The sequence below is a fragment of the Carettochelys insculpta genome, chromosome 27 (assembly GCF_033958435.1).
Source record: "Carettochelys insculpta isolate YL-2023 chromosome 27, ASM3395843v1, whole genome shotgun sequence".
Taxonomy (NCBI): domain Eukaryota; kingdom Metazoa; phylum Chordata; order Testudines; family Carettochelyidae; genus Carettochelys; species Carettochelys insculpta.
This window is the reverse complement of record NC_134163.1, coordinates 12,642,934-12,669,644: the sequence shown is the minus strand read 5'-3', so window position 1 is coordinate 12,669,644 and position 26,711 is coordinate 12,642,934. Positions and strand designations below refer to the sequence as shown.

Genomic DNA, 26,711 nt, shown 5'->3' with positions numbered 1-26,711 from the left:
AGTAGACTTCGAAATGGCCATTTGCTTGGCCATGTCGAAGTTTGGGACTAGAGTAGACATAGCCATGGAGATACACACATCTCATAGAACTGGAAGGGACCGTGGAAGGTCGTCCAGTCCAGTCTCTTGTACTCACAGCAGGACCTATCACCATCCCCAACAGATTGAATTATTTATTTATTTATTTTAATCTAACCTGCCCCACCCCCTTCAAAGGCCCCCTCAAAGACTCAACTCACAGTGCTGGATTTACAAGGCCAATGCTCTAACCAATGAGCTTGTCCCCCACCCCATAAAGAGGAGGCAAGTGTTCTCATTAAGTGGACTTCTTTTTAAAGGGGGCACTTGATCTGCGAACACTGCCTCTGAGCTATGCCCACTACAGAGCAGGACCTCCTGACAGTTTGTTTGTTTGTTTTTAAAAAAAAAACAAAACTCTAACCTGCCCCAGTCCCTTGGAAGAGCCTCTTAAGGATTGAATTCACAACCGTGGGTTTACAGAGCCGGTGCTCTAACCACTGAGCTATTCCCCATCCCTAAATTATCTGCCCAAACCCAGGCCCAAACCAGGAACCTTTAGACCTTCAGTCTAACACTCTCCCAACTGAGCTATTTCAGCTGTGTCATCTCTCAAACTACATTCTGGGGAACGCTTGCTGTTCCATGAAGAATTTGCAGGTGTGCTGCGAGCGTCTGATGCTTTTCTGATATCGGACACTGGCGGTCTATATTTTCTGTTATTAAAACCAAAAACAAATTTTTGTAAATAAAAATATTATTGTTGGGTGTTTCATGGTCTCAAAAAGTTTAAGCAGCACTGCTTTACACAGCCTGACCTCCATATGTAGGTCTCCCAATTAGATGGGGTTAGGTACAGTTCCTCATGCTTCACAGACTGACTGTAATATTGATTTTTCTCCCCTAGGCCATGCTGCAGGGGGAAGAGCACAGATAAAGAATCTTCCACCACTCCTTAGAATATTCCACCAGCCCTGACAACTTCATGCCGCAGGAGGCAGCCTGATGCCCTCAGCACATCCTGCCATGGAAAGAGGGAAGAACTTTCCACCACATGTACACCAGCAGTCAGGCAATACGTTATACAGCATACCGAGCCTCCAAACCCAGCTCAGCGTTCCTGCCATGGAGGTGAGGGCCCACTCCGGCTGGCATGGAAATGTAGGTGGGAGAGGGATTTGGGAGCTTTATCCAGAAGGGGTCATGGCAGTATTGAAATCTTTGGAAACTGTGTAAACCTTTATAGATGCTATTTGGAAAATTGACTTTCTGGACTGCTGTCCAGTGGAATGACATGTTGATTTCCAGTGCTAGATGTTCAGGGCAGCATTTTCCATGTGCCCTGTTGACTTTGAAGTTTGGGAGAAATGCAAGATTCTGATAGAGAAAATGTAATTTTGAAGTCCATAAGATTGCAACCTGTAGGGCAAGAGATGAAGAACTGAAGCTGGATTGCCAGTGTTCTGCCTTTGTTTCTACCTGTGTTTTGCTGTCAAAATGCTGCACCTTAAAAGTGTGACTTGTGGCTGTCTTTTCCGATGTGGGTACAGGGCTGGGTACTATTTGATTAGCTGTTAGTCTCGAGCAGGAATGGGTCACCATTTGTCTTCCCTGTAAGCTGAGCACTTGAGCAGCCACACAGGACAGATTCAGGTGCTGCCCAACTGATTAGCAGAGTGCTCACATCTGGCAGCATGTTTCCATGGGTGGTACCCATCTACCCATGCCAAGGTGCACCTAACAAAATTTATTCCACCCATGGATGGAAAAAATTAGAGGGCACACTCATATGCATTGTGACCAGCTGTACAAACGATGATTTAAAAAAAGTTCCTACCCCAGGTACTGTTAGAATTGAAATTCGCCTGCCCCTTGGGCTCCAGTACTTTTCACTCTCTGATTATGATTAGTTACTTATGCTTTCCTGAAGTTTGTACCCTTCTTACTCTGGCTACTGGGAGGCATTTGACGCTTGTCACTTAGCTGCAGAAGTTGGGTGTAAATGATTTTGAGGCCAACTTTAAACTGGTAAGAGCTCTGAATGTTTTCAGAGAGCACCTGCCCTCAAAAAAATCAGACGCTCTTAAGGTGACTCAGGTCAAGCACACAAAATGAGGCACTTCCAATTACTAGTCAGTTCTGAAAATCTTGACCTTCGAAAACCTCTGGAAGCAATTGTATTTTTTTCACTCCTTTCTCTAAGTTGCACTCCATTCAGTACTGTGTGATGCTGCTAAAATCACGCCCCTGGCCTGCCACTCCAGGCTGTGAGAGAAAGGTGTTTGGAGTCCTTCCCCTGACAATCTGTCTCTCCCCACATCAGGTGTAAATTCTGCAGCTAAATAGTTACAGCTCTGGATCTGGGTTTTGCCCTTATATGAAGATAGAAATAATAATTAAAAAAGCAACTGCCATGTTTTCTCACAAAAGTCAATGTCACTTTGGTCAGTGAACAGTCGACAAAGGAGATTGTCAGTAGCTGAAAGATGATGCAATATCCTGTAAGTGCCATGCTTGTGTTGGTGCTTTGGCTTCACACTGAAATAGAACTTGCTCTTGTACTGAAAGCAGCCAGGGAGCAGTAAATATGGCTGTCTAGGCATAAGTCTATCCAGACAGACTCCCGGTTACCTAAGACAGAATCCAGGTTTTTATAAAGTTTGAGATTAACTAGGTAGGAGGAGAGAATAAACAATGAGAATAATGACCCCAAAGCTCTTCCTGGAATGAGTAACACCACATCAGGTTGGCAAGTCAGAAGTGGTGTGTGGCATTAAACTAACCATCAGTCAAGAATTAAAAGCCACTACTGTTTGGTGGATGTGGGCAGAGAGGAAAGATCGCAGGACAAAGGTTAAATTCTGAGCTACCAGTTTGATTTAGCTGAATTGCAGTTTTTGATGGTGGAATTTTTCTCGGTATTGTTGTGCTTTCAGAACTCGATGCTGGCTCCCAGTCGGTGGAATTCCTTCTGTTCATCTGCCCCTTTCTCAACTCCATCTTTCCCAAGTGAAAACCAGTAAGTGCTGTTTATATAATTTTCCTATATATCCGCACACCCTGTGATTTGACTCTTTCTTCGGTGTTTTCTTCGCTCGCTTTGTTTCACTAAGGGATGGGGAAATAATTGCATCACATGGTGTTTGTGGCATTTCACAAACTTCTGTGTCTTGGAAAAGAAAAGAGACAACCTTTGTGAAGACCTGAGAAGCTGTTACTTCGTGTGAGCTTTGAAACTGCGTTAGGGGAGAAAAGACCTTGTTTTAGTCTGGATTTGTTACACTAATGATGTTCATAAAACACACCATTAATACAATCTGGCTGTACTAATGTATCATAAAGGTACGTAGCTTTATATAGCCAGTGCAGGGAAAAAGCGAAGTATTTCTGCTCTGAGGAAGGTAGAATGACATATGTGTGGCTGAAGTAATATTAAAAGCTATAGTAATGTAGAGGGTTGGAGGCTAATAATTCTTAGTAGTACTGCCCTGCTGAATTAAGCTTTTATTTTAAGTTGCTAGCACATTTACATTCAAAATGCACATGCCATTTAACTGAACACAGCCGTAGAATAACAAGAGCGGTGCATCGCTCTCTGGTTATAACGGACATGCTTTGCTAGTAACCTCATTACTAATCCCACAAGGTGTGAGGTGGTGAGAAGTATTAGCCGATGTGAGAAATTGTAACTTCCTCCTAAGTAAATCCCCACCAACTGTGTACATCCTGAATAGCTTACGCCTGTAAAAGGCGCAGCTGTAATGTTTTCAGTGAACTCTGCATAGGCACTAATGGCCCCCATTTTGGTAGAATTCTGGTTTATAATTTTCCATATAGATTCATTGGAAAGTCTCACTATCTTGTTCAGTACTTTGAAGATAAGTGCTTTGAATAATGAGATTTTGAATGTTCTCTGCCTAATCTGGTCAGCCTGAGTGAGTCTGTGAATACTCCCCTCTCGATCACAAAACTGCACACACGTAGGGAGGAAGGATGCCAATATAACACACTCTCTTTGGGATTTTCCCAGTTTGGGAGTCTAGTAGCAGAGAGCAGCAGTGCATTGTGCCACCATGAAATGGATCAGAGCTCAGGCTATGAGGTTAGGGCCAGTGAGCATTGGGAAGAGAGGCTCAGGGACATACTGTTGAGTTCAGGCCTGCCTAGTGAATGCAAGGAGCAGCACAGAAAGGATTAGGGTGAGCTGCATCTGTCTCTTACTTCCCACTGGAGGGTTGTTTTGCGCAGCGGTGAGGCGTTAAATGGAAGAAAGTAGAATAGGGCACTCAGAGGTGAACAAAGTTGTTAACTTTTGGTATAGACCCTTAGGCATCATTTTGGGAGTGAGGATTTAGCCTATTGGAATGTCTCAGTAGAGCAGAAAGTTCTATTCTGATGAGCCTCACTTTTTCTTATTAGGCCAGTGGCAGGCAATCTGTGGCTCGCTAGGACTCCGCCTGTGGACCTCCTGGCTACCCCGCTTCCCCAAGAGCCTCTTGTGCACCGAGCCACTGGAACCCCCTACTTCCTTGCTTTTCTTCCCCCTCCCAGTACTTTGAGAGCTGCGAATCATCCAATTTCCACTCCGGCCTCACTCCTCCCCATCCCGACCAGTGCTGGAACACTGCAAATCAGCTGTTTGAGGCATTCTGTCTCTAGGAGGGAAAGGGAGGAGTGGGGACAGAGTGTCAATGAAGTGATTTGCTTGCTCCAAAAGTGCTGGGAGGGAGAGGGGGAGGCATAAGAAATGTGAGGCTCCAGTGTGTGAGAGGTGTGTGGGGCAGTCAGGGGGGCTGTGGGCCCCAGGTGGAACACCAGTGTGCCTCAGGTGAAGGAGGGCCACTCATGTGGCCCAGCCGCTCTATTCGGGGTTTCCCATCTCTGTGTTAGGCTGTGGGCTTATTTACACTATTTAAAAAAACAAAAAACACCCTGCTTCTGTGATTCTCAGAAGTCATGTGTGCAAACTTAGACTTGCACTGTGGCTCTAAAACAGCAACATAAACCTTGCGAGCTCAGACTTTGAAACCTCCCCCAACGGCTCCTGTCCCCTGCTCTACAGGCTGCTGAGCTCAAGCTCCACCCTGGATATTTTAGCGCAGCTGTTTTAGCACCCTCAAGCAACTCCCATGAACCACAGTCTGTTGACCTGGCTGCTGAGACTTGCAGTTGGGGGTTTAAATAATGTACCCTGTGACTCCCAGGCTAGTCACTAGCCGTGAGAATCCAGCTTCTCGGTTCAGATGACGCCAGTGTTATCTCCCTTGTTTTTCTTTCTGCATTCTCTGTCATCCCCATTCCACTTCAGTGTGGGAAACAAGTTAGCCAGCAACAACGCGGGAAACAGTGTTAATTGTAAAATAGATTTTGCAAAGTGGTTACCAAAAATATGTTGTGCATGTGGTGGAAATTATTCAGCCTCATTAGTTACTCCTCAAAGCAGGAGTTAGGGCAGGAGTTAATGGATAAGCTCAGCTTCTTTGCTCTTAGCCAGGCTGTCTGTGTGCTTGGAAGAGGGTGTGCTTTTTTTGAAGCTGATTCCTGTAAATTACACTGATTGTATCCTCCAGAGAGCTATAACAGAATTTCTGTTTTGCTATATCGAACGACAGGTTGATACAGCATTTATCTGTTGTTCTTTTCTGTCTCTCTGACCATTTGCTATCTTTTTATCTTTCACTTCCCCTCTTCAGTGCAAGTACACACTCTTCTCATCCATTGTGCTGGTGACCCTGATCCTGCAAAGACTTAAGCACATGCCTAACTTACATGCAAGAGTAGTCCAATTCATGTAGCAGGATTCTTATCACATGTAAAGTAATATATATACCTGAGTCATGGCAGGACTGGGAGCCTGTAATCACATTTATATAATAGAGGATGCAAAATTCTTTGTTTTAGTTCCCGGTTTTTATATGTTCACAAGATTCCAAAAAAATCCTTTTAGATGAAAATTTCCATTCTTTTTTTGCATGCAAAGGAGAGACTTAAAAAACAAAAAAACGAAACAAAAAAAACCCCATAGCTTTTCTCATGTTAGCAAAGTGCTTGTATATGGGAAATGCATATTTTTGCTGGAGAGGAAGAAAATGACAACACGTGTGATTACACAATTTTCAGACAGTTATTTTCCCCAAATACAGATGAACTCACTGAGCATTCACTACATTCTTAAAGGGCAGCTGTTTTGGAGCTGTGTGTAACAGGAACATGTGATAGAAATTTTGAGAGTTCAATCTTATACCCTGCTCACTTTAATCGCAACTGTTGTGCCTGTACAATTTTCTTTAGAAGTAATCTACAGTGTTCAATGCAAACCTTAATGAAACAGTACGGTCAAAGAGTTAAAATTGCAGAGTCAGGAAATAAGAGCCAAGGTACGAACAGTAGCAGTAACTTGGTCAAATTGAACATGTGCCATGGTTTGTTTGTTAATTTTTTTTAATAAATATCCCACATGTACAGGATGTATAGTCTCAAACATACAAGATGTACAGTCTGGCAAAGTATCACAGGGGTCGCCGTGTTAGTCTGTAGCTTTGAGAACAACAAGAAATCTTGTGGCACCTTATAGACTAACAGATATTTTGGAGTATAAGCTTTCGTGGGCAAAGGCCCGCTTCATCAGATGCAGATTCATCAGATCAGTATGGCTAAGCTGATGTTACTACAGGTTGAACCTCTCTCGTCTGGCAACATCTGTAATCCAGCATGATTTTGGTTAGTCAGACAGCTGCTTATCATGACTATGGCTAAGTTTCCTGCGGTCCCAAAAGTTTGTTTACCCCCACGAGTCCTGTCTCTCAGGCCAGGTCTACACCTAGGCATGAAAGTCAATTTCAGATACACAATTATATCTATAGCAATTGCGTAGTTAAAATCAGTGTTCTGGAAATTGACTTATGTGACTGTCTTCTCTAAGGAATGTGGCAGGAGCATTTCTCCTGTTGACTGCCCGTACTCCTCACGATAGTGAGGAGTACAGGGATCGACTGCTGACCCCAGACAGATCAATTATGTGCGTATTTACCACATGTACAAAATCGAACTCTGGAAGATCGACCCTGATGGGTTGGTCTTCCCGGAAGTGTGGACTTGCCCTCGCTGTTCTGTGCTGTAATTTACCCCTAAATGTCTTCTAAAAGCCAAGTAAGCAGTGGAGGTGGTGGCAATGCTCCTAGACAATATTGACCTTCTGTGGTCCAGCAAAGTCTCTGCTTTGGCACCAGTCAGGTCCCAAGGGTGCCGGACTAGAGCAGTTCAGCCTATACTGGAATCTGAAAGAGACACTGCCGGGATGATGAAGGCTCATTTAGACCACCCTTTGAAGGGTATGGTAGCAATTGAAAACATTATGATTTCTTTTTGCTTTCCTGTTAGAAGGGACTTTTGGCTGGATCTGAGAGAAGTAGCAGTAAGCACACACAGGCCACTCACTCCTTCCATCTTCTTTTCTGTACACACATCTGTTTCCTGAATATCCAACTTCATTTTGAACGCTGCTGTTGTGATTGATGATTCCTGGTGCAGGTGTAACCTCCCACAGGTGAACTCCAACTTGGGACCTCTGGAGCTTAGTGCACTAGCCCCCCCAGTTTGAGCTCCCAGTAGGTGATCTAAGTGCCATTACATAGGACAGTGAACCATACACAGCAGCTGTATGGGTTACATAGGTGCTGTGAGTGGCCGTGATGGTATCAACAAAGCAAGGAAACTCACTAGGTACAAGAGTGCTGTCCAATTAGCAAAATACCCCCGCTGAAACAAACTTCTCTGATCTGTCAGTGGTGATATTCTTAAGGAGGTGAACTGTAATAACGGTACGTCAGTTATTGACAATTTTAAGTGGCCAATATCCCTTTCACATAATTTCCTGCTTTTTTCCCAGCAGTAACTCTACAATCTCAATATTGCATTAACTGGTTCTGCATATAATTTATATGGCTTTGAAGTTGAAAAGCACCTTGTTAAACAATGAAAATACAGAAATGAATTTAAAACAAAGAGACAACCATTTTCAGAGACAGTATCTCTGTTGTCACAGACTCCGGATGGGAAGTCTTATTTGCCAAAAGCTGTATTTAGATGTGGCTTGTTCTCATAGCAACAGTTCTGTCCTGAAGCAGGTTCTTCCAGTTTCTTCTAAGTACTCAACTTCCACAGTAGGAAGAATTTTGAGGTTAAAGTTTGCACCTCTTTTCAGAACTTTCTTAGCCCATGAAAAAATTACAGTAGGCTTAAAATTTGTCTTGTAAAATGCTGGGCAAGGTAAATCAAGAAGATCCTACATGTTTATATGGCCAGTATTTCTAAGGCAGCAATCACTCTGAACAGTTGCGCTCCTGTTGCAGTAATAGGCTTGATCATTTACTCTCATCAAAGTAAATCTGGAGTAGCTCTGTTGATGCTAGTGGGGTTAGGTTTGTATAATGTGACTTTTGGCTGGTGAGAGTGACTGGAGAATCAGGCCCCATATACTTAGCCAACATTTCGGGATAATGCTTTCCTCCACGTCTTCCCCTACACCAATCTGAACGTGGGGTAGCAATAGTTGTAATACAGGGTGAACCTCTCTAATCCGGAACTCTCTCTTCTGGCAACATCCGTGATCCAGCATGGTTTGAGTTAGCGAGATGACCACTTACCATGTGTGTGGCCAAGTTTCCCATGATCCCATAAAGTTTGTTTCCGGCAACCAGTCCTGGCTCTTAATGTTCTGTGCTGTTATTTATCTATAATTTACCCTTCTTCTAAGAGCCCACTAAGCAGTGGAAGTGTTGGTAACATTCTAGACAATATGGACCTGCCATCTTCCAGCAAATTCTCTTTTTCAGCAACGGTCAAGTTTGAAGGTGCTGGACTAGAGAGGTTGAACTTGTAGTACATGTTAAAACAAGCTGAGAAGCATTAATTGCAGTCTGATAGTGAAGGAGGGAAGGGGCTGAAGTTAAGCCTCATCTGAGCTTGGGATGTAAAAGGTTAACCGTTGAGCATTAGTTTTTCTGGTTAACCCGCATAAGCAGTTAATTGCAACCAGTTGTAGCTGTTCTGTCAGCTAAACATTTACACTACATATTTTGAATTGGTTTAAATTCGTTAAAAGAGGTTAACTTTTTAAATGGTACGTTAGACCCCCGGCTTAGATGATTTTGACTTATACGTTTCCTGCAATAACGTGAGTTGCAATAGTGAGTGGTGGGGAGGTGGGAACCAGGCAGCAGCCTGGCTCTCCTCCCCTCCCCACCACCGCCTTGGGCTGACCAGTGCTGCTGCAGGAGTCGGGAAACTGATCTGGTCTGCTGCGCTGCGTCAGTTTCTTGGCTCCCAGTAGTGGCAGGCAACTGGGAGTAAGGCACAGCAGCTCTGGTCAGTTTCCTGGCTAAACAGACCTCCAGAAGATCAACTGTGGCAGGGCCAACCTTTCCTGTAGCGAACACATACCCTCAGTTTTCCTTGATTATAGTTTATTTGCATCTGTCCTTAGACTGTAGTTTTTTCTCATTCCTCATTCAGTTTAGCTGGGATAAACCTCTCTTTAAAATGCACTTATCAGGCCTATTTACACTGGTATTTAAACCAATACAAAATTAGCTAACCAGTCTCAATGTAATAAACTAATTAAACTGTGTGCGTTAATGCAGCCTCGGCCACGCCCGATGAAACAGTCTGAGTCCACAAACGGTCTTTGTACTGTGCCTCAAAAGCGAGAGTTGGGCTCTGTCAAACTGAGAGAGAGTGCCAATTCCAGAACTGAAAGCTGACCACTGCAAATGCCCTGTTCCTGCTCATTCAAACTGACGGGCTGGAAACCAGAGCACATCAGCCAGTCTGAACTTGTATATGATCAAACGACGCATGGAGGGGTTCTCCACTTCCAGCCGATGGGATCGTAGAATTGAGAGATGAAAGAGAGGCACTGGGTCATCTGGATTATTCCTTCAGAAAGGCAAAAGTTGTTCTCCATGTTAGCCTGTGTGCTTGACCTGTTTATCAACAGCGGTGTGCTCAGCTGTACGCAGGACAGAAGAACATTGTCCATGCCTGGCTATAGGAGAAGATACACACAAGGTGGCTCAGGGACACATGGGGGTTTACTTAGTTTGTGGTAATCTTATTTTAAATGTTCCAAATGGCCAGTTTCCTCTGATTCTCTCCTGGAGGAAATGTTCTACTTTTAATACATTTTAGGTTCGTAGGTTAGGTTTCTTGTAGCCAAATCTTTAGATATTGTCTGAGTAGCTCTGTCTAGCTGGGGAAGAAGTAGAATTTATTTCTCTAACGTGTGCCCGATCGGAAGGAGAACAGACAGGTCAGTGCATGTGTGTGCCTCTTTTTCCCTGGTTGTTTGATTTAAGCGGTTTGTTTCAGAGATATGAGACACTAACCTTCCTTCTCTTCTGACTGTCCAGTTTCAGTGGAAGAGATTAGCTGTCCCCAAAATAATAATTTATTTAGAAGGTGGCTGTACATTCTGTAACCAGCCAGTAAGTACAATAGCCTCTGGCTTGGTCTGTTATGTGTTTGGGAGATGGCCTCTGCAGGTGTTGGTTACAACTCCATAGTTAAAGTTAAGTTCTGTTCCTAAGGCAGAGATGCAGCCTTTGTTTTATATGAAGAATACAGTGTCGCCTCTCCAGTCTTACAGCACAGACTGCTTTCAGAGAAGTTTGAAGCAAGTTTGAGCTTAAAGGCTCATTGGTCTTAAAATTCAGCATGTGGCTGTCATTTTCTTCTTCACACAGAAATTATAATGCAATAACACTCTTCAGACATTCCTTGTAGTTCAAATACACTGAAATCTGGGTGAGCCACATCTGAATGTGTTAGGTTGTAATTAAGTTAAATTATAAACAATCGTCTGATTGTTATGATTACCCCAGTTAGTCAAAGTCAGATCAGTAGCTCCATGTCATTTTTAATGCAAGCCCTGAAGCTTAATGTACACAGTGCAGTTGTATTGGTTGAAGTGAGTCAGTGGAGTGAAGGGGTCACATGAGAGTCAGGGGCTCGCTGGTGGATGACTTTACCCCAACTGTCGCTAGATTGGCCCCAACTGTCATTACCCCTAAAGGTTCCATGGCTGTGTGCTGGCTTCTGTATTTCATCCGAGGGAGTCCTGGTCTGAGGGAGTGGAACAGGTTACTCAGACTGAATCCTGCTGGGCAAGGGGGAAGGAGGTGAACCTATGCACCCCTGATGCTCTTCTCTCAGTCCTAATTCACTTACAGAGAGCTTAAGACATGCTGTTCAAGTGTCACAAATGTGTGGCAGAACCAGGAACTGAACCCCGAGCTAAGGAAGAAAATGATGCGGAGAGGTGGAAGTTAGGAGACCTGAATTCTGTTCCTGCTCTGCCACTGACCCACTCTCTGCCCATAGGCATGTCACTTTCCCTCCCTGGTCCTGTTTCCCTTCCTACTTTTGTCTTTCTTGTGTGCCTATATTGTGAGCTCTTCAGGGCAGGGCTAGCTCTCTCTGCATTTATAGCACCTTGTGCATTGAGGCCTTGATCTTGGTTGGGACCTGCAGATCTAGCTGTAATCTAAATACTATTTACTTTCACTTTACTATACTTATGGACAATGTAACTAAAATTTACTTTCTAGTACACTCGGGCAGCCACACATGCGGCTCAGCGAGTAATTTTTGTTTTTACCGCTGCCTTGTGCCATGATGCTTTACCATGAGCTTGCCCCTGAATCCAAAGCCCTTCCTGAATGGACTGATAGGGAAGCCGGTGATGGTGGAGCTGAAGTGGGGATGGAGTCTAAGGGCTACCTGGTGTCTTCGATGGCTACACGAACATGCAGCTTGCAAACGCAGAAGAATACATAGTGCATCGTCTGGACACGTGCGCACACACAATCATTATGGTTAAAATGCCAATTATTTGAGAGTTCTGGAGGATAGAATGCCAGTTAAGAGAGAGTTTACTGTACTTGCACAGATTTGGTGGGCTAACAGAAGACATTATAGTGGTGGCTCTCTTCCAGCTTTTCACAGCAAAGCAAATGAATGTGCCAAAGGCTTGGCTAAATAAAAAGCAGAACAATAATATCTAAGGGACTGAAAAAGTCTGGCCTATCATATTAGCAATTTTTAGTGGCTTTCGTGTGGGGATCTTTACCAAGTTGCAGTTTGTCTTTTTTACAACACTGCCTATGTGGAGATGGTGTTCCCATTTTACAGATGGAAAACTGCAGTCCAGGGAGGTGAAGTAATTTGTCCAAATGAGGTGCCAAATTGATCCACGGTGTAACTCCATTGAAGCTGGTGGACAAACACTAGGAATGGATTTGGCCTAATGAATCAGCAAGAGTTGGGAAAGATGTCATCTCACTCAGAACTGAGGAGTGATTAGAGCTGTACTGTACTGGATTTTTTAAATTCTCTCTCTGTAAGTGCACAGGGGGAGGAAGCTGGTTTAGGGCTTTTTAGCAATAGGTAAACCAACTGCAGCATGAGTAAGGATAGAGAAAAAATTCACTAGTAGCTGTCAGTGTTCCCTGTAAGCTGAGCGCTTGGGCGTCCACCCAGGAGAGATTCAAACAGCAGCCAGATGATGAGTAGAGCACCTGCTGCTGGCAGCGTGTGTTTCTACTGGTGGTGTATACCCGCACATGTCTTGGTGCACATAAAATTTATTCCCTACCTGTATGGAAAAAATTAGAGGGAAAATTGGTAGCAGTTTGTAGGTTCTTGTGCAAATCACTTCCGGTTGGCCTTTGCCAAGATTTTACCTGGAGAGAGGTGTCGAAAGAGGAATATATGTAGCCCTACATGGGAGAGAACTGTGTGTGCCTTTGCATGAAAATGCAGCCCATCCAGTGTATTTACCGAACCTGCTTGTGTATTAGCTATAATATGGATGTGGCTTATCAGTTGCGGTTAACTGTGATGGGATAGAACAGCCCCTGCCCACTCTGGGCAGGAAGTTCCTCTAGCTCCACATGGCGACTGCGGGAGGCAGCTCACCAGCTGTGCTTGAGTAGCACCATCCGGTGGTCCCCATGGTGGGGAGAGTAGCTGGGGAGGCTGCTCCAGCCCAGCTTCCCCAAGACGTTTAATCAGTGAACTGGGGGTTAACCTGGCATTTAATGGGATAACCAACTACACCAGGTTTTATAACTCTCATAGGCAGGCCATGTTAACGAACAACTAGCCACACAAGACATTGTCATTGTTGGCTAGTCCTTAGACTGCCTCATGATTTCAGTGTCCTGTCCCCCACAGGTTTTTCCTGTAGCTTGGAAGTATGCCAGGCGTATTGCTGATCATATTCCTCCCCCACTCAGAAGGGAGTTAACGTGCACACAGAGAGTAAGAGCAAAACCAAAAGCAGATCATTTAATATAGGCCAAAGGCGCTTGACTGTTGAAATTGAAAGACTCATTTTGCTCCTATCAGTTCACACCCTTACCTTCCTAATAATTACAGGATACAGATTGGGCATGTCCACTCAGGAGAGCATAATCAGGAGACATGCCTTCATTCGCGAATTGGTGCCACTGAGGAAAGGTCGTTCTGTACATAGCTAGTGATTGACTCAGAGCCATTCATCCCCATAAAACTCTTCCTGGGTTAGTGTTTATGTCCCCAGCCTTCCTTTCCTGTTATGTTTTCAAGTTAGAGCATTCCATCCGAGTGGCATAGTAAATCTGGGATTGTTGTACCTGTGATATAACTACCTCCCACCCTAGTCTTATCCTAAATGGAAGCAGGTTTTCGACCAATGTTTCCTCTCATTTTTTCACCTGTGTGTGGCATATATTTTGTTATGTGGACCAAGGAATATTCAGATCTGCACCACCAGTGAAAATATGTTGTTGGATGAGCACAGCTGTGGGCACTCTGCTAATAAGCTGGGTGGCATTTGAATTTCTCCTGGGTGGCCACCCAAATGTACTGCTTACTGGGAACACTGATTTTGGCCTTCCCCTCCCCATTTTGGAAGATCATTAATGGTTGAGTTTTTCTAGGGATTGTTGTTTCTTATGGGGTGAACTGTGACCTTGCTTTGTCAGAGTTAGTATTTAGCATATTTGATCCTAGGGTCCTATTGCCTTCCAAATGCTAATTGCTCTGGTGCTCTAACAGCAATTTTATTTGCTTGCCATAGTTAGGATTGAACTGGAATTCCTTGAAACCCAATTTCTATAACAAATCCACCCAATTTATAAGCACTACTGAGAGTCAAATCCTTGGCCTCTTAGTTATGATCCAGCCCAGTAAAGCAGTGTGCTAACATGTGAACGCTAGAAATGATTGATTGTAGGCGTGTTATATTTGCCCTGTAGGCATCCATCCTGTACAAAATCCCCTGTTAAAAATCAATCTCTTGCTTGAGTCAACATTAAGAACCAGTTCATCTCGTGAAGTGGAAACTGAGACAAGTCTGAGAAATGCCTGTTCTGAGGAATAAGAGAGAGTCACTGCTCTCCTTCTCTTTGCAGGCAATATTTTACATCTGATTTTTACATGAATTCCATCAGCAGACAACCTTTCACTGAAACGAGCTATGCATCCATGGGCCATGCTGACTTCTTACCAAAAAATGGTGATTTTCCTCAGGTAGGTGCAGAGTTTGTTATGACTGTTTTTGAGCGAAATGGATGTGTTGCATTTTATTTTGGATTACCCGAAAAGCAGGAGGGTAAAACTGAGGGCAATGCCTTGTGTGTTTTTGGAATGCTCTGATACCTCAGAAGCCTTTCATTGGCCCAGTGGGTGGCTATGCAGTAGAGTTAAATTAATAGGTAAGGCAAATTACATGTTGGAGAATCGATGCAACATACATACCAAAAAGGGAGTGTGGTGAAAACACTAAGAGGTGATGAGACAGACCCACTTCTTCAGAACATTGGTAGCAGTTCATAGGGTCTTGTGAAAATCGCTTTCAGAAGAAGTGGGTCTGTCCCACAAAAGCTCATCTGCTAATAAATTATTTTGTTAGTCTTTAAAGTGATACAGGACTGCTTTTTTGCTTTGTGAGGATACAGACTAACACAGCTGTCTCTCTGTGACTATACAGGTTGAACCTGTCGAGTCCAGCACACTCTGGTCCGTCAACATCCGTGGTCCAGCATGATTTTAGTTAGCTGGCTATCCACTTATCATGGGTGTGGCCGAGTTTTCTGAGGTCCCATAAAGCCAGCAGGCCTGGCTCTGTGTTCTGTGCTGTTATTTAGCTTTAATTTACCTCTAAGTGTCTTCTCAGCCCAGTAATCAGTGGAAGTGGTGATAATGCTGCTCGACAATATTGACCTCCCATGGTCTGGCAAATTGTCTGGTTCAGCACTGGTCAGGTCCTGAGGGTGACAGCCTAGAGAGGTTCAACCTCTACCAGCATTTAATATTATCTGAACTAGGCTCTTAGGGTTTTCACCTCATGTATTTTGCATGTTATCTCCTTATTTAGTAGGTTGGACTCATGAACTGTGGCCCTTTATACAGATACAGATTCTGAGAATGCTACACGGAGAGAGAACTTACAGTTCAAACCCCTCTTTCCTCTCTGGAATGTACTGTTCTCTGAGATGTGAGAGTATGAAAGCTGGATCTGAAAAGCACCAGTCATCCTGATTTGGGTTGGTGCCTCCAGGAAGTGACAGTCTCATTCATTCTCCAGGGCTCTCATTGGTATGAAATGAGGTCATCAGGGAGGTTTTGGAATGTTAGACTTGCCTCTAGTCATGTTACATTGAAAAGTTTGGTTAGTTAGCATATGAAGAGAGGACTTTTGAGAAATGACATAATGATTAAATCCTTCTTTAAGGCTTCAGAGGAGTATGTGGTTTCTGGCTTGCATGAGTTCTTTGCATTGGTTTCTCCCAAGACATTGTGGGGACATGGTCAGCTGATCTACCAAGGGAATGGCCTGATTGAAGAATCTGGTCCCATCTCCATCACTTGCACCTCAGACCAAGTTTGACTACCAGTCATCTTCTGGGTGGTCCATATTATACCAAACACCATGTAGCTTTCCCACCAGAACAGAGATGGCACTGTCCCTTCTGCACTAAAATGAAATATTGGAAGAAGTTCAGCCAAAGTAAAAGTATGAAGTTGGAACCTAGTGCTTCTGCTGTTGCTGAAATGTGGTGTGTGTCCTCCACCCACCCTGGAGTTTGACTCTCCTTCCTTAAACAATCTTTTGGCCCATGTGTAGTAGCAGAAAGCCAGCAACATTAGACATGGCAAATGCTTTGGAAAGCCAGTAGGAAGTGAGCGGCTGTGCACCCAAGCAGCTGGGATTTGCAAGCTGAGCCACGTCAGATCGGTGTTCAGCAGCCTCTGTTCCAGGAGAGCAAAGCCAAATACTAGGAGTGGGTTAAAACGCCCACCCTGAAGAATTTTGACCATTAGTAATGCTTGTAGGGTAATTTAATCTACTACTTCAGTCTAAACCAGTGGCCTCTAGTAGAAACTTAAGGATCACCACAGCCCCCCCGCTTCTAAATAAATGCCCTCCCACGAGAGCCAGGCACTCCCCTGCCCCCCGCACAAACTGTGGGTGACTCACCAGAGCCACACCAGCAAGCCTGGAGCTGCGGGAGGAGCCACCTTTGCCGCGGCTGCTGCAGCTATTGCTGCCGCCACTGCCATATGCTTGTCCCACTAAGTTGTGGGGCGCAGGCAGAGGGCGCTCCATGTGTAGAGCTGTGTTTCTCTGCACCACGGTGTTCGCCACATGTGACGAACAGCAAACGTACAGGGCACCACAGTCTACACTTGATTGCTCATGGAAGTCCAGATATTTTCCACAGCACATTGGGGGAGGGATAGCTCAGTGGTTTGGGCACTGGCCTGCTAAACCCCAGGGTTGTGAGTTCAATCCTTGAGGAGGCCATTTAGGGATTGGGGCAAATAGATGTCAGGGAGGGTGCTTGGTCCTACCAAGAGGGCAGGGACTGGACTAGATGACCTCTTGAGGTCCCTTCCAGTTCTAGGAGATGTGTATCTCCAACTGTACAGCATTGTGTGTTTGATTAGAGAACATTATGGGGACTTTTTTTTGCTAACGAGAAGACAGTAGGTTGGATGAGCCACTGATCCGAGCTGCTATGGAAATGCTATGTTCTAAGAAAGCCACTCTCCTTCAAGTATTAAGGCCTATATTTGTAAAAGTGATTTTTGCATGGCTGACTTGAAGCCTTGTTATCAGAGGGCAAGTGCTGGACATTTCTGAGGGGAAAAAAAATTGGGTTCCTTCAAGTTACCTCAACTGAAACACCTAAAATTAGTGGCCATTTCTAAAAAGGTGGGACTAATTTAGAATTAAAACTATTCTGAGGAGTATGTGTGGTCACAAAGAAGCTGATTTACTGGCAAAATCAAGTAAGGACAAGATCTGGCCACATCCTTGTATTTTATGGCAGTCATGCTTTGATAAACTGAAAAACATCATATTTTAGCAGTACCCTATCACGCTGCATGTACTCCTTCGGAATCTTTTTTTTTCTTCAATAGCATTTGAATGCCAAGATACGTGTTTAAACAAGAAGCTTTCTCCTTTATAATCAGCCTTTTCCTTCTGTATGATTCATTGAGGGATGTTTCAGTGGTGTGTTTTTGTAGTGAATTTCAATGTCACGAACATTGGAGCATGACAGTGAACAAATACAGAAGGAAGAGTTGGTTGATTATAAAGGAAGGACCATCTGTTCACAAAGGACAATGTCAAAAAAGCATATCACGGTAATAAAGAGCAAAACCAACAAACTTTTCACCTCTCCTGTTTTGGAGAATGTGGAGATTTTGTGAACACTTGTGCGCATGTGCTTTTATTTTTTTAGTGTGTCTTTAAAGATATACAGTGACCCTTCTTTGGACTCTGGCTTTTACCACCTTGGGCTTTGCCTGCATTAGGATTTTAGCCATCAGAGGCCAGTCTCTGTTGTGACACCAGATAACCATCCCACTGGCAAAACTCCTGTAAGACCCAACTGGCACCAATGCAGTTTACCTCTACTTCAAATAAAGGGAATTTGCACCAGGGCAAATCACATTTTACGGAAGATTTGTCCCTTTTGTGTCATAGGGGCTGATCATCGAGGACTGTTAATGGGATCCAGCCCCTGTGTAGGCAAGGGTTCCCTCTGCCGATCAAATCAGATAAGGGATCATAATTTACTGCAGCAGAAGTCATGGTGGGATGAATAAGACAGAAATGTGACTCTCCCATCAGCCTCTAGAATCTGTTTTGCAGGCTGCAGGGTTAGAGATGCAGTCAGTAAAAGTTGGCATAGGGATAGCTGGTGCGGATTTGCCGCTGGGTTTAGTGGGAAGTGGGCTTAGTTATTAATAATCTTTATTTTGCCAAGTTTAAGGGGTTGTTCAGCTTCCTTCCTCTGCTACCTCATGGAAATGGAGTTCAGCCAGCTTGGCCAGAGCAGTCTTTGGAGAGTCTGTGTTAAAGGGCTATGCTTCCATAAATGTTGGAGTGTTTAGATTAGCTGCTCTTGTAGGGGATGAGCAGGAAAGGGAAAGAAAAAAACAAACAAACTTAGTTTAAACAACAACAACAAAAAAAGCCTGAACTGCAGAGAAGAGTATGACTCATCCTGTGATGAGTGTGGCATTTCCATGGTGCCCGACTTTCTGCTCAGAACAAGAAACGATTCTTGTGCAAATGTGGTGACTTGGAGAGTTCCACCAGTGGTACAAACTGTGTTTTGTGCCAGGCCTGTGGCTGCAACACTGGAGCTTTGGGCCTGGGTAATGACCTTGGCTCTCCACTGCTTGAGCCAATGATGTTCAAAAACCACAAAAGTGAAGTACCCTGGCAGGGTGGGAAGGAAGGAGATATCTACCTGAAGGTATGACCAGAAGCGATGAATGTGGAGTCTCTTCCCTGCTGTCCTGATGGGTAGAGTGTGATTGTGACCCTAAAGATTAATGGAAGGGGTCCTGATTGTGCTTCATTGATTGTTGGCTTAGGGAGTCGCCACGTGGAAGAGCAGGCCTGCAAAGAATCTGTATGTAAAGGGGTCAGAGAAGTATCGGTGCCAGAATCTCCTCTCTGAAAGGAGCACAAGTATAGGCAGTATCCTCCTCCGGAGAAGCCTTCCGGACATTGAGAAATTGAGCAGAAAGTACAGGAAACGGGTACAATGGATTAAGAAATTGACACATTCCATCTGTTGTGTTTGGTAGCTAATGCATTCTTAGTAGTGTCGTCACTTTAAACATTTACAGTGTGGCAGTGCCCAGAGGTGGCCGTCAGGATCCAGGCTCTGTTTTACTAGGGCCTGTACAAACACCGATGAAGACAGTCTCTGCTGCATTGAGCTCATAATGTAAGGGTATGTCTGCACTGCGATTAACAGTATGACTGTAGCTTGGGCAGATAGAGCCATAGTAACTTTACCCACAGCACCATGAGTACACATAGCATTGTAAATGCACTAATGCAGGCTTCTAAGCATGGCAGGGGCCCTGTGGACCTACTCGTGTTGAAGAAACCCTCATCACCAGATCTACATAACTCTTTTTAGCCTGGCTAGTGAATCTAGTGGGGTATGTCTACCAAGCTGCAATCACACTTGCTCAAAGAAAAAAAGCCAGTAGGAAGATGGAAAACAATGCCAGATCTTTTTGCATCTTCCCTTCTGCCTATTGTTTGCACTCCTAGTTCCATTTGTCCAACTCCAGAGATACTGACCTACAAGATAAAGGGAACAACCCCCCGCCCCCCCCCCCCCGCCAACTTCTTTTGTCCTAAGGACACTTAGGCATTTTGTGCCATGAGTAAATATTTCAGTGCTGGAGGTCTGGTGCCTTGCTTGTTGCTCTTGAGAAATGGACATACGTGACTCTGGAAAGCTGCTTGGCAGACTGTCCCATTCAGTTTAATCTCTGCCTGGGACCAGTATTTCCCAATGCTTGTTTGTTTTATTTCATTTCATGGTCCTTTACCCCATTGTTTGTTAAACTGAAATGAGCGGTTTGGATGGTTGGCTCCAGAACTTCATACTGGGAATGTAAATTGGATCTGCTTTTTGTCTTCCACTTAAAAATAAAGATCTATTTTTCTTACACATTGCTTAATGCTTCAGTTGGAATTTGAACCACTTTGCACCTGACGAAGTGGGTCTTTGCCCCCAAAAGCTTATGCTCCAAAATATGTTATTCTGTAAAGTGCCATAGGACTTTGTTTTTGAAGATCTAGACTAACTCGGCTCCCCCTCTGACATTTGAACCACTTTGTACATTTATCTTGCATCCACTGGAAAGCTGTTCTGCCTTTTTTTTTCCTCCCCTTTTCCTTCAATTGAGCACTTTCAGGATGGTTCAGAGTTTGAAGATGAAGTTCTTGGAATTGGTCTCCAGGGCCTCCCAACCTATTTACAGTGATAATACAGAAGAGATACACACTATTCTGGGTGTACGCAGGATGATCCTACCTTAATGCTATATAGGTAGCTTTCGTGGTGTTTTGAATATGTTACATTGGTCCTGCTGTATGGTGGAATGTTGTTGATTTGGCAGATTCAAATTTGTATTCAAGGTTTATTCTAAATTTTAATAAATCTCTCGGCAGCCGTTTGTGCTTTTGATCATGAAGTGGTTTTAATGCATTATCTGTGGCAGGAATAGATTAGCCCTGGAATGACTTCCCTCACTTTTTTTAATGGAAGATACGAGGTTGACTGATTTGGTTTGCTTCTGTTTCCACCCTTGCAAGCAGAATACAACAAGGTTCTACCTCATTCCCCCTCTTACAAGGTTGCTAATTAGGACCATTAGTGATACTATGGAATCACAATGGCTCAATACTCAAACCAATAATCTGTGAGTGGCTTTGTTTTTCTTGTAAACCCAAACTGTGGTTGGACTTAAGACATGTGACCATGCCACCTGGTGCTGGATTTCATCCTGAATCTGGTATTTTTCCTTGGGGATGGGTTGATTATAACAAAGGATTCCTACCCTGGTGTAAATCTATTTAAGGAATGGAAAGTAATCAGTCTTTTGTCTTCATCTGGTTTTTGAAACTGCTTTCCCACCCAAAGAGGATATCGAAATGGCTGTTGGACCCAAGCCAGAAAAAGATCAACTCTGGCTTGTGAAGAATTGCATCTGACATGAGGATTAGGTTTATTAGGATTATGATCTGTAACCATCTCCCTTAGTGTATTAGGATTAGCTGACTTATTTTGGCATAGTATCTTTCTTTGATCTCATTTCACTTGCAGTCACTTAAATCCTAGACCCCTGTTTAAATCCTCAGGCACAAGGGGGAATTGAACCTAGGCTGTCCTACACACAGGGTGTAGAAGAGCGTAGGTTCATTTCCCCCTTGTGCCTGAGGAGTTAAACAGGGGTCTAAATCCTACTTTTTATACTTAGTAAAAACCCTTTTGTTTATGATCAAGCCTAGTGTAAATAATTGTTACACGAGGTGGGAACAGGAGAGGGAGCCCCAGCTGTGCATCCCTCTCATTGATAAACAGAACTAACCTTATGAGCTTTCTGTGGTGAAAACTTTTGTACAGCGTAAGATGGATTTATTTGGGGTTTTGGTCCCTTTTGGGAGTTGTGTTTCTAGGGGCTGTCATAGCTCTATAGCCGAGCCCTCCCAGAGATGAACCTGGCTGAGGATCTGTGTTGCTCTGCAGGAGGGCTGTTACCCCAATTCTGTGCCGCGGCTGGTGGAGAACAAAGCTTCTGGCCCAGCTGATTAGGGTGGAGGGCCCCCTCAGAGGGCAGGTAGACAAGCTCAGAGGCATGATCAGCATAACAGGTGACAGCCCCAAGAGGACCGATCTATGTGATTGAATGCATTACGGAGTGGCTGGGTGATGTCTTGTTCTGGGATTTTGGTTCAAATGTGGGATTTTCGCATGAGATGGGGGTGTGTAATGATGGTATAGAAGCAGTCTGGTTTCTCTTGCAGCTGATTTTGTGATACTACGCATTTGAATTATTGTCTATCAATCCAAAGTGTTTTGGTGGATGCTTTTAATAATAGCTGACAAATCAAAAGAACTAGCTTCCTTTAACCTGCATTGTGCTGTGCCTCTCAGAACTCCTCTTTTTTTTATTTTACTTCTCTAATTGATCTTAGCTCTTTGAAGAGTAAATAAGTGGCGATTCTGAAGTCCCCTCTTGAAGCTGACTTTGTAGTTCATTCCCTTTCATTTTGGGTTTTGCGATGGTGTTTTTAAAACCTCCTTTTGCTGCATGTTTGTCAGTGCTCAAGGGTATTTATTACAAGGTTGTAACAGAGCTGATTCCACTTTTTAAGTTTGTATAAGTTTTTTATCATGCATCTCTGAACACGCATACCTGTCTTTCTCCTGAATCTAACATTTATAGCCAGCCGGTCTCCTTGCTCAAATAATATACTACATGAGAGCAGGAAGTCAAGGGGTACTCCATGAGTAAGATGCCTCACTCACTGATAAATGAGCCTATTTATCAGTCCTCCTTTCTCCCATGACTCTCACATGCTGTTCTGTAACTTTCCATGCAAGCCATGCAGCATGGGACTTTCTGGAGATGCCAGTAGACTGCCTAAGTCAGTGATGTCACCCTTTGTACAGTAGAAGGCTGTATTATGAATAACGCTGAACACAACCTTTTGTTCCAGGGCTTGGCTTTTTGGTATAAAACACTTCAACAAATTATTAGTGTCTAAGTGCTGCTGTTTGGCTGATAATCTGCAGTGTACCTTAATGCTGACTGATACTTCCAGCTAGGGCTCCTGGATATTTCTGCCAATATTCCTCAACCTTTGGCCCTTTCCAGAGCAGAAAGCCAATTAACGTGTCCTGGGTCATAAGCCAGGGGGTGACAAGGCTGTTTTACTGTATGGGTTAGCGTCCAGGAATGCTAAAGTGTTGACTCTTTTTTGAGCACTCTGCATATGCTTTGTCTTTGCACTTTGTGGCAGTGTTACTGTAGAAGAAATTCTTAGTATTAATCTCCATAAACATAATGTCTCTGGATAAGAAGTTCTCAGTAATTGTCTCCATAAACATTTTTAGACCGATCCCATCTGCTCCCGAAGAGCCAGTGGACTTGATTCAGTCCTTGCTTTTAACTATCCCAGGGCTATTGAGAGTAGGAAGAACTTGGCAGACCTCTCCCTTTTTAAACATATTAGAACCATGCAATGATAGGGTTGGGAGAGACCTCAGGAGACTGTCACATATCATCAGTGCAAGGTAAAATGACATTCTGTTTCTACTTCTTGGGCAACTGTATAAGGGGGTGACTTCTTGGTACCAAGGGCAGTTTTACCTCTTACGGAATCTTCCCATTTGAGCGCTAACATGGAAGACTCTACAACCTACAGGTTTGTTCAGTTCTTAGTTGCAACTTCTTCCAAAGAGAAGCTACATTCAGGAAACTGGGGACTGTTCTCTGGGTTCCAGGACTACACTACGGGTCTTGTAAACAGTAGGTTAACTACATTGATTAATTGGAGGCATTGGTATTAACGCTGGTGAGTTGTACCTCTTCCACACATTACTACAGTCAGTTTTTCCCCCACGTTGTTCATTTCACACTGTCCAAGATGCCATACGTTAAATATTAATACTGTGTTCTCTCTACCCAAAAAATGAAACTTGCACTTCGGAAGAGGGGAATATTCTACCCGTGACTGATGCATTTTTCCAGGTGACTACATAGGAAAGTACCTGGCTTTGCCATATGCAGATATCACAGTGATGGTGTGGTGTTACAATCTGTTGAGCTCTGTCCTTGTAATAACCCTGCCAGCAGATTACCAATGCGGAAGGTAGAGCATGAGGAGCTCACTGCAGGCTTCTGAGAGTGTTTTGTTTAAAATGTACATTGGTTTGTTGGGGTGGGGGAATGACAGTGTGAGTATATGAGAGAAATTGTGTTCTCTTCCTACATCTAAACAGGAGGTCCAAGTATACCGCTGAATCTTAGGTGACTTGACTTTCCTTAGTACGTTCCCAAACGTAGCTTTGCTGCATAGAATCTGCAAGGGTCTTGGCAAAAAGAAATATGTCTTCCCGTTGAGTGATTTGAAGTGAAGGTCTCTGGGCCTGTGAGCGCGCTGCCTAGATCCAGTTTGATAGCAAGCTGGTGAGCTGCGCACTCAGGACTGTAATGAGAGCCATTCTGGGTTGATACAGGATTCTGACCTGGCCTCGGGCTGTGTTAAATCTCCATGTGGTTTGCCTTTCTAAAGGATTTCCCAGGAATGCACATGTCAAAAATGGATTTGCATGGTATAGTGAGTAAACAGCTAGTGACGCTGGAGAGGCGTTCGTGCACTAAACATTTGTCCCCACTGCTTTTGGAGATCAGCTGAGATGCTGAAGTTCACAGCACACGGATGTGTCCATCTTGGGTTGTGAGGAGGAATGATGTTCTTTCAACTTTGACACTTGTCTGCACTCTTATTCTTGATAAGTCCCAGGTCTGAGTTGCAGAATCTGTTTTTTTGACCAAAGTGGTGGGCAGATCTTCTGGGGTTTTTTAATTACATCACGGACGTCACTTTTTAACTTAGCTAATATAGGTTGAACCTCTCTAATCTGGATTTCCCTCAAATCCAGCAACCTTTGTGGTCCAGGATCTGAGGGTACTCTGGGGCTGGAGCACTCTCAGAGGAAAGCCAGGGTCCCATGCTCACTAATGCCTCCATCCCCTCCCCTGCCAGAGCTTATGGAGTGCTACAAATGGCTATTTTACAGCGTTCAAGCTCAGGGAAGGAATAGGGATGGGGGATGTTCCACACCACTTCCCCCATGCAACCTCTTCCCCATCCCTGCTCCGTCAATGCCAGTGGCAGCACAGGGCCTGTCATTGACCTCTCCTGGTCTGGCAAATTCCTTGATTCAGGACTGGTCAGGTGCCAGACCAGGGAAGAGTCAAACTATAGTGAATTTCATACATGTCCCAGCAGTCTTGATGGTTGCCTTGTGTGTACCGAAAAAGATTATTTCACTGGCATGCTCAGAATAATCCTGGGTCAACTTGAAACTTAAATCCATTTGCTCACCAAAATGTTGTTGTGCTCCATTGAGTGGCTGCAGGGTGACTCATCGTTGCTGCTGTGCTGGCATTCTTTACGCAAACAAATGGGCTTACATAAGGTTAAGAAAATAGTTCCATGAGACCATTTAAGGGGTCTGATACCATCACTGTGGCTTGGGAAAGTGGGCGCTGAGGGTCATATTGGAGTCTGTGGCTATTCAGCCCCATGAAACCAGGGTGGATGGGGTAAAACCGGAGGAGCGGCATCCTTTTCTAGTGATGGAAAGGGTGGGGCAGGTTCCAAAGACAGCTGTCCATTCCTCTTCCTCTGGGAAATTATGCTGTGAGGCAAGGTTTCCACTGTGGGCTGGGGAAAGAATAAAAGTGAAAAAGAAGTTTGGCTCCTTGAGGCTTGCAAGTTTCTCTGGGGTTTGGGCAGTTACGTGAACTTTGCCAGCATACCATGTATGAGAAGTGGGTCTCTGTTAGGCTAGCCAGTTTGACAACTGCATTTAGATGAGGGAGTGAACACAGTAACAGGCTCTTCTCCTTTGGGCATGTTTTATCCGAGGATCTCAAAGAGCTACATAGTGAATCTAGCCAAGGGGAAATTTTTTATCTCCATCCTACAGACTGGGAAACAAGCTTCCCACAGAAGTGAAGAGACTAAGCCAAGGTCACACTGAGTCAGTGGTGATGATGGGAATAGAGGCCAGGAGTTCCTGGTGCCTGCCCCTACCTTATAGGGCTCCAAATGTAATTGTAAATGGGAAATCATGGTAAAGCAGCTGGGTTCCTAGTAGGGATGTTAAGAGTTAACCAGAGAGGTAGCCAAGTTAGTCTGTATCTTCCAAAACAACAAGAAATCCTGTGGTACCCGAGACTAACAGATATTTTGGAGCATAAGCTTTCGTGGGCAAAGACCCGCTTCATCAGTTAACTGATCAAGTCTCATTCTAAACAGATGAGTCTGACTGGTTATGTTTAACCAATAGAGGTTGAGCAGACCCTCGCCCTCTGTAGGCAGGGAATTGCTCTAGCCCTGCAGGGCTACTATGGATTGGGGTGTTCCAGCATAGCAGTGGCTGCCTGGCTGGAGTGGTGGGTGCTCTAGCCCAGCTGGAGTGTGCCTGCCTGCAGTGCTCTGGGGATCAGAGCTGATCCGGCCGCTCTGGAGTGTTCCCTCTGCCCTTGCAGCCTTCTCTCTTTAATTGGCTAACCAATTAAACCTACCGTTTAACTGGTTAACCAATTAAATGGGATTTTACATCCCCAGTTCCTGGTGGGGTCCCTCGGGAGTCAGCTCTTGGCCCTGTGTAACATTTTCATCAATGATACGGATGAGACCACAAAACTCATTCCTGATAAAGTTTGCAAATGACACAGACATGGGGAGTGATGACTAATGAGAACAGGTCCCAGATACAGCGCAGTCCAGATCACTTTTGGCAAGCAGGGCACAAACAAACAGTTCAGTCACATGTAAGGCTGTCCACCAAGGAGTAGTGAACATGGGTCATACTTAGAGAAGCAGATTCTGTTTTGGGAAGCAGCACCTCCAAAAAGAGATTTGTGGGCTGTGATCCATAAAGAGCTGCCCATGAGCTCCCAGTGTGATGCTGTGGCTATAAAGGCTGATCTGATCTTTGGATGTATTGGTGCCAACTCTGTGGGTGCTAAGTACCCAGCGACTGCCAGCTCTCTCTTCCCTCCCCTATGCCTCCTGTCTG

The 26,711-nt window shown here is 44.3% G+C and overlaps 1 protein-coding gene and 1 pseudogene across 6 annotated transcripts in view; both read left to right on the top strand.

Moving 5' to 3' along the window:
* Positions 1–26,711, top strand: part of SBNO2 (strawberry notch homolog 2) — a 115,706-nt gene that overhangs the window by 24,845 nt on the left and 64,150 nt on the right. For 4 of the 6 annotated variants that reach the window (XM_074978666.1, XM_074978663.1, XM_074978660.1 and 1 more), the window contains exons 2-4: positions 926–1,179; positions 2,955–3,037; positions 14,472–14,589. In XM_074978666.1, coding sequence (XP_074834767.1) covers positions 1,024–1,179; positions 2,955–3,037; positions 14,472–14,589 — 357 coding nt within the window. In that variant the 5' untranslated portion in view covers positions 926–1,023. The remainder of the gene's footprint in view (positions 1–925; positions 1,180–2,954; positions 3,038–14,471; positions 14,590–26,711) is intronic. The other 2 variants (XM_074978665.1, XM_074978662.1) reach the window with 1 other exon arrangement.
* Positions 11,702–13,264, top strand: LOC142002437 (small nuclear ribonucleoprotein F pseudogene; annotated as a pseudogene).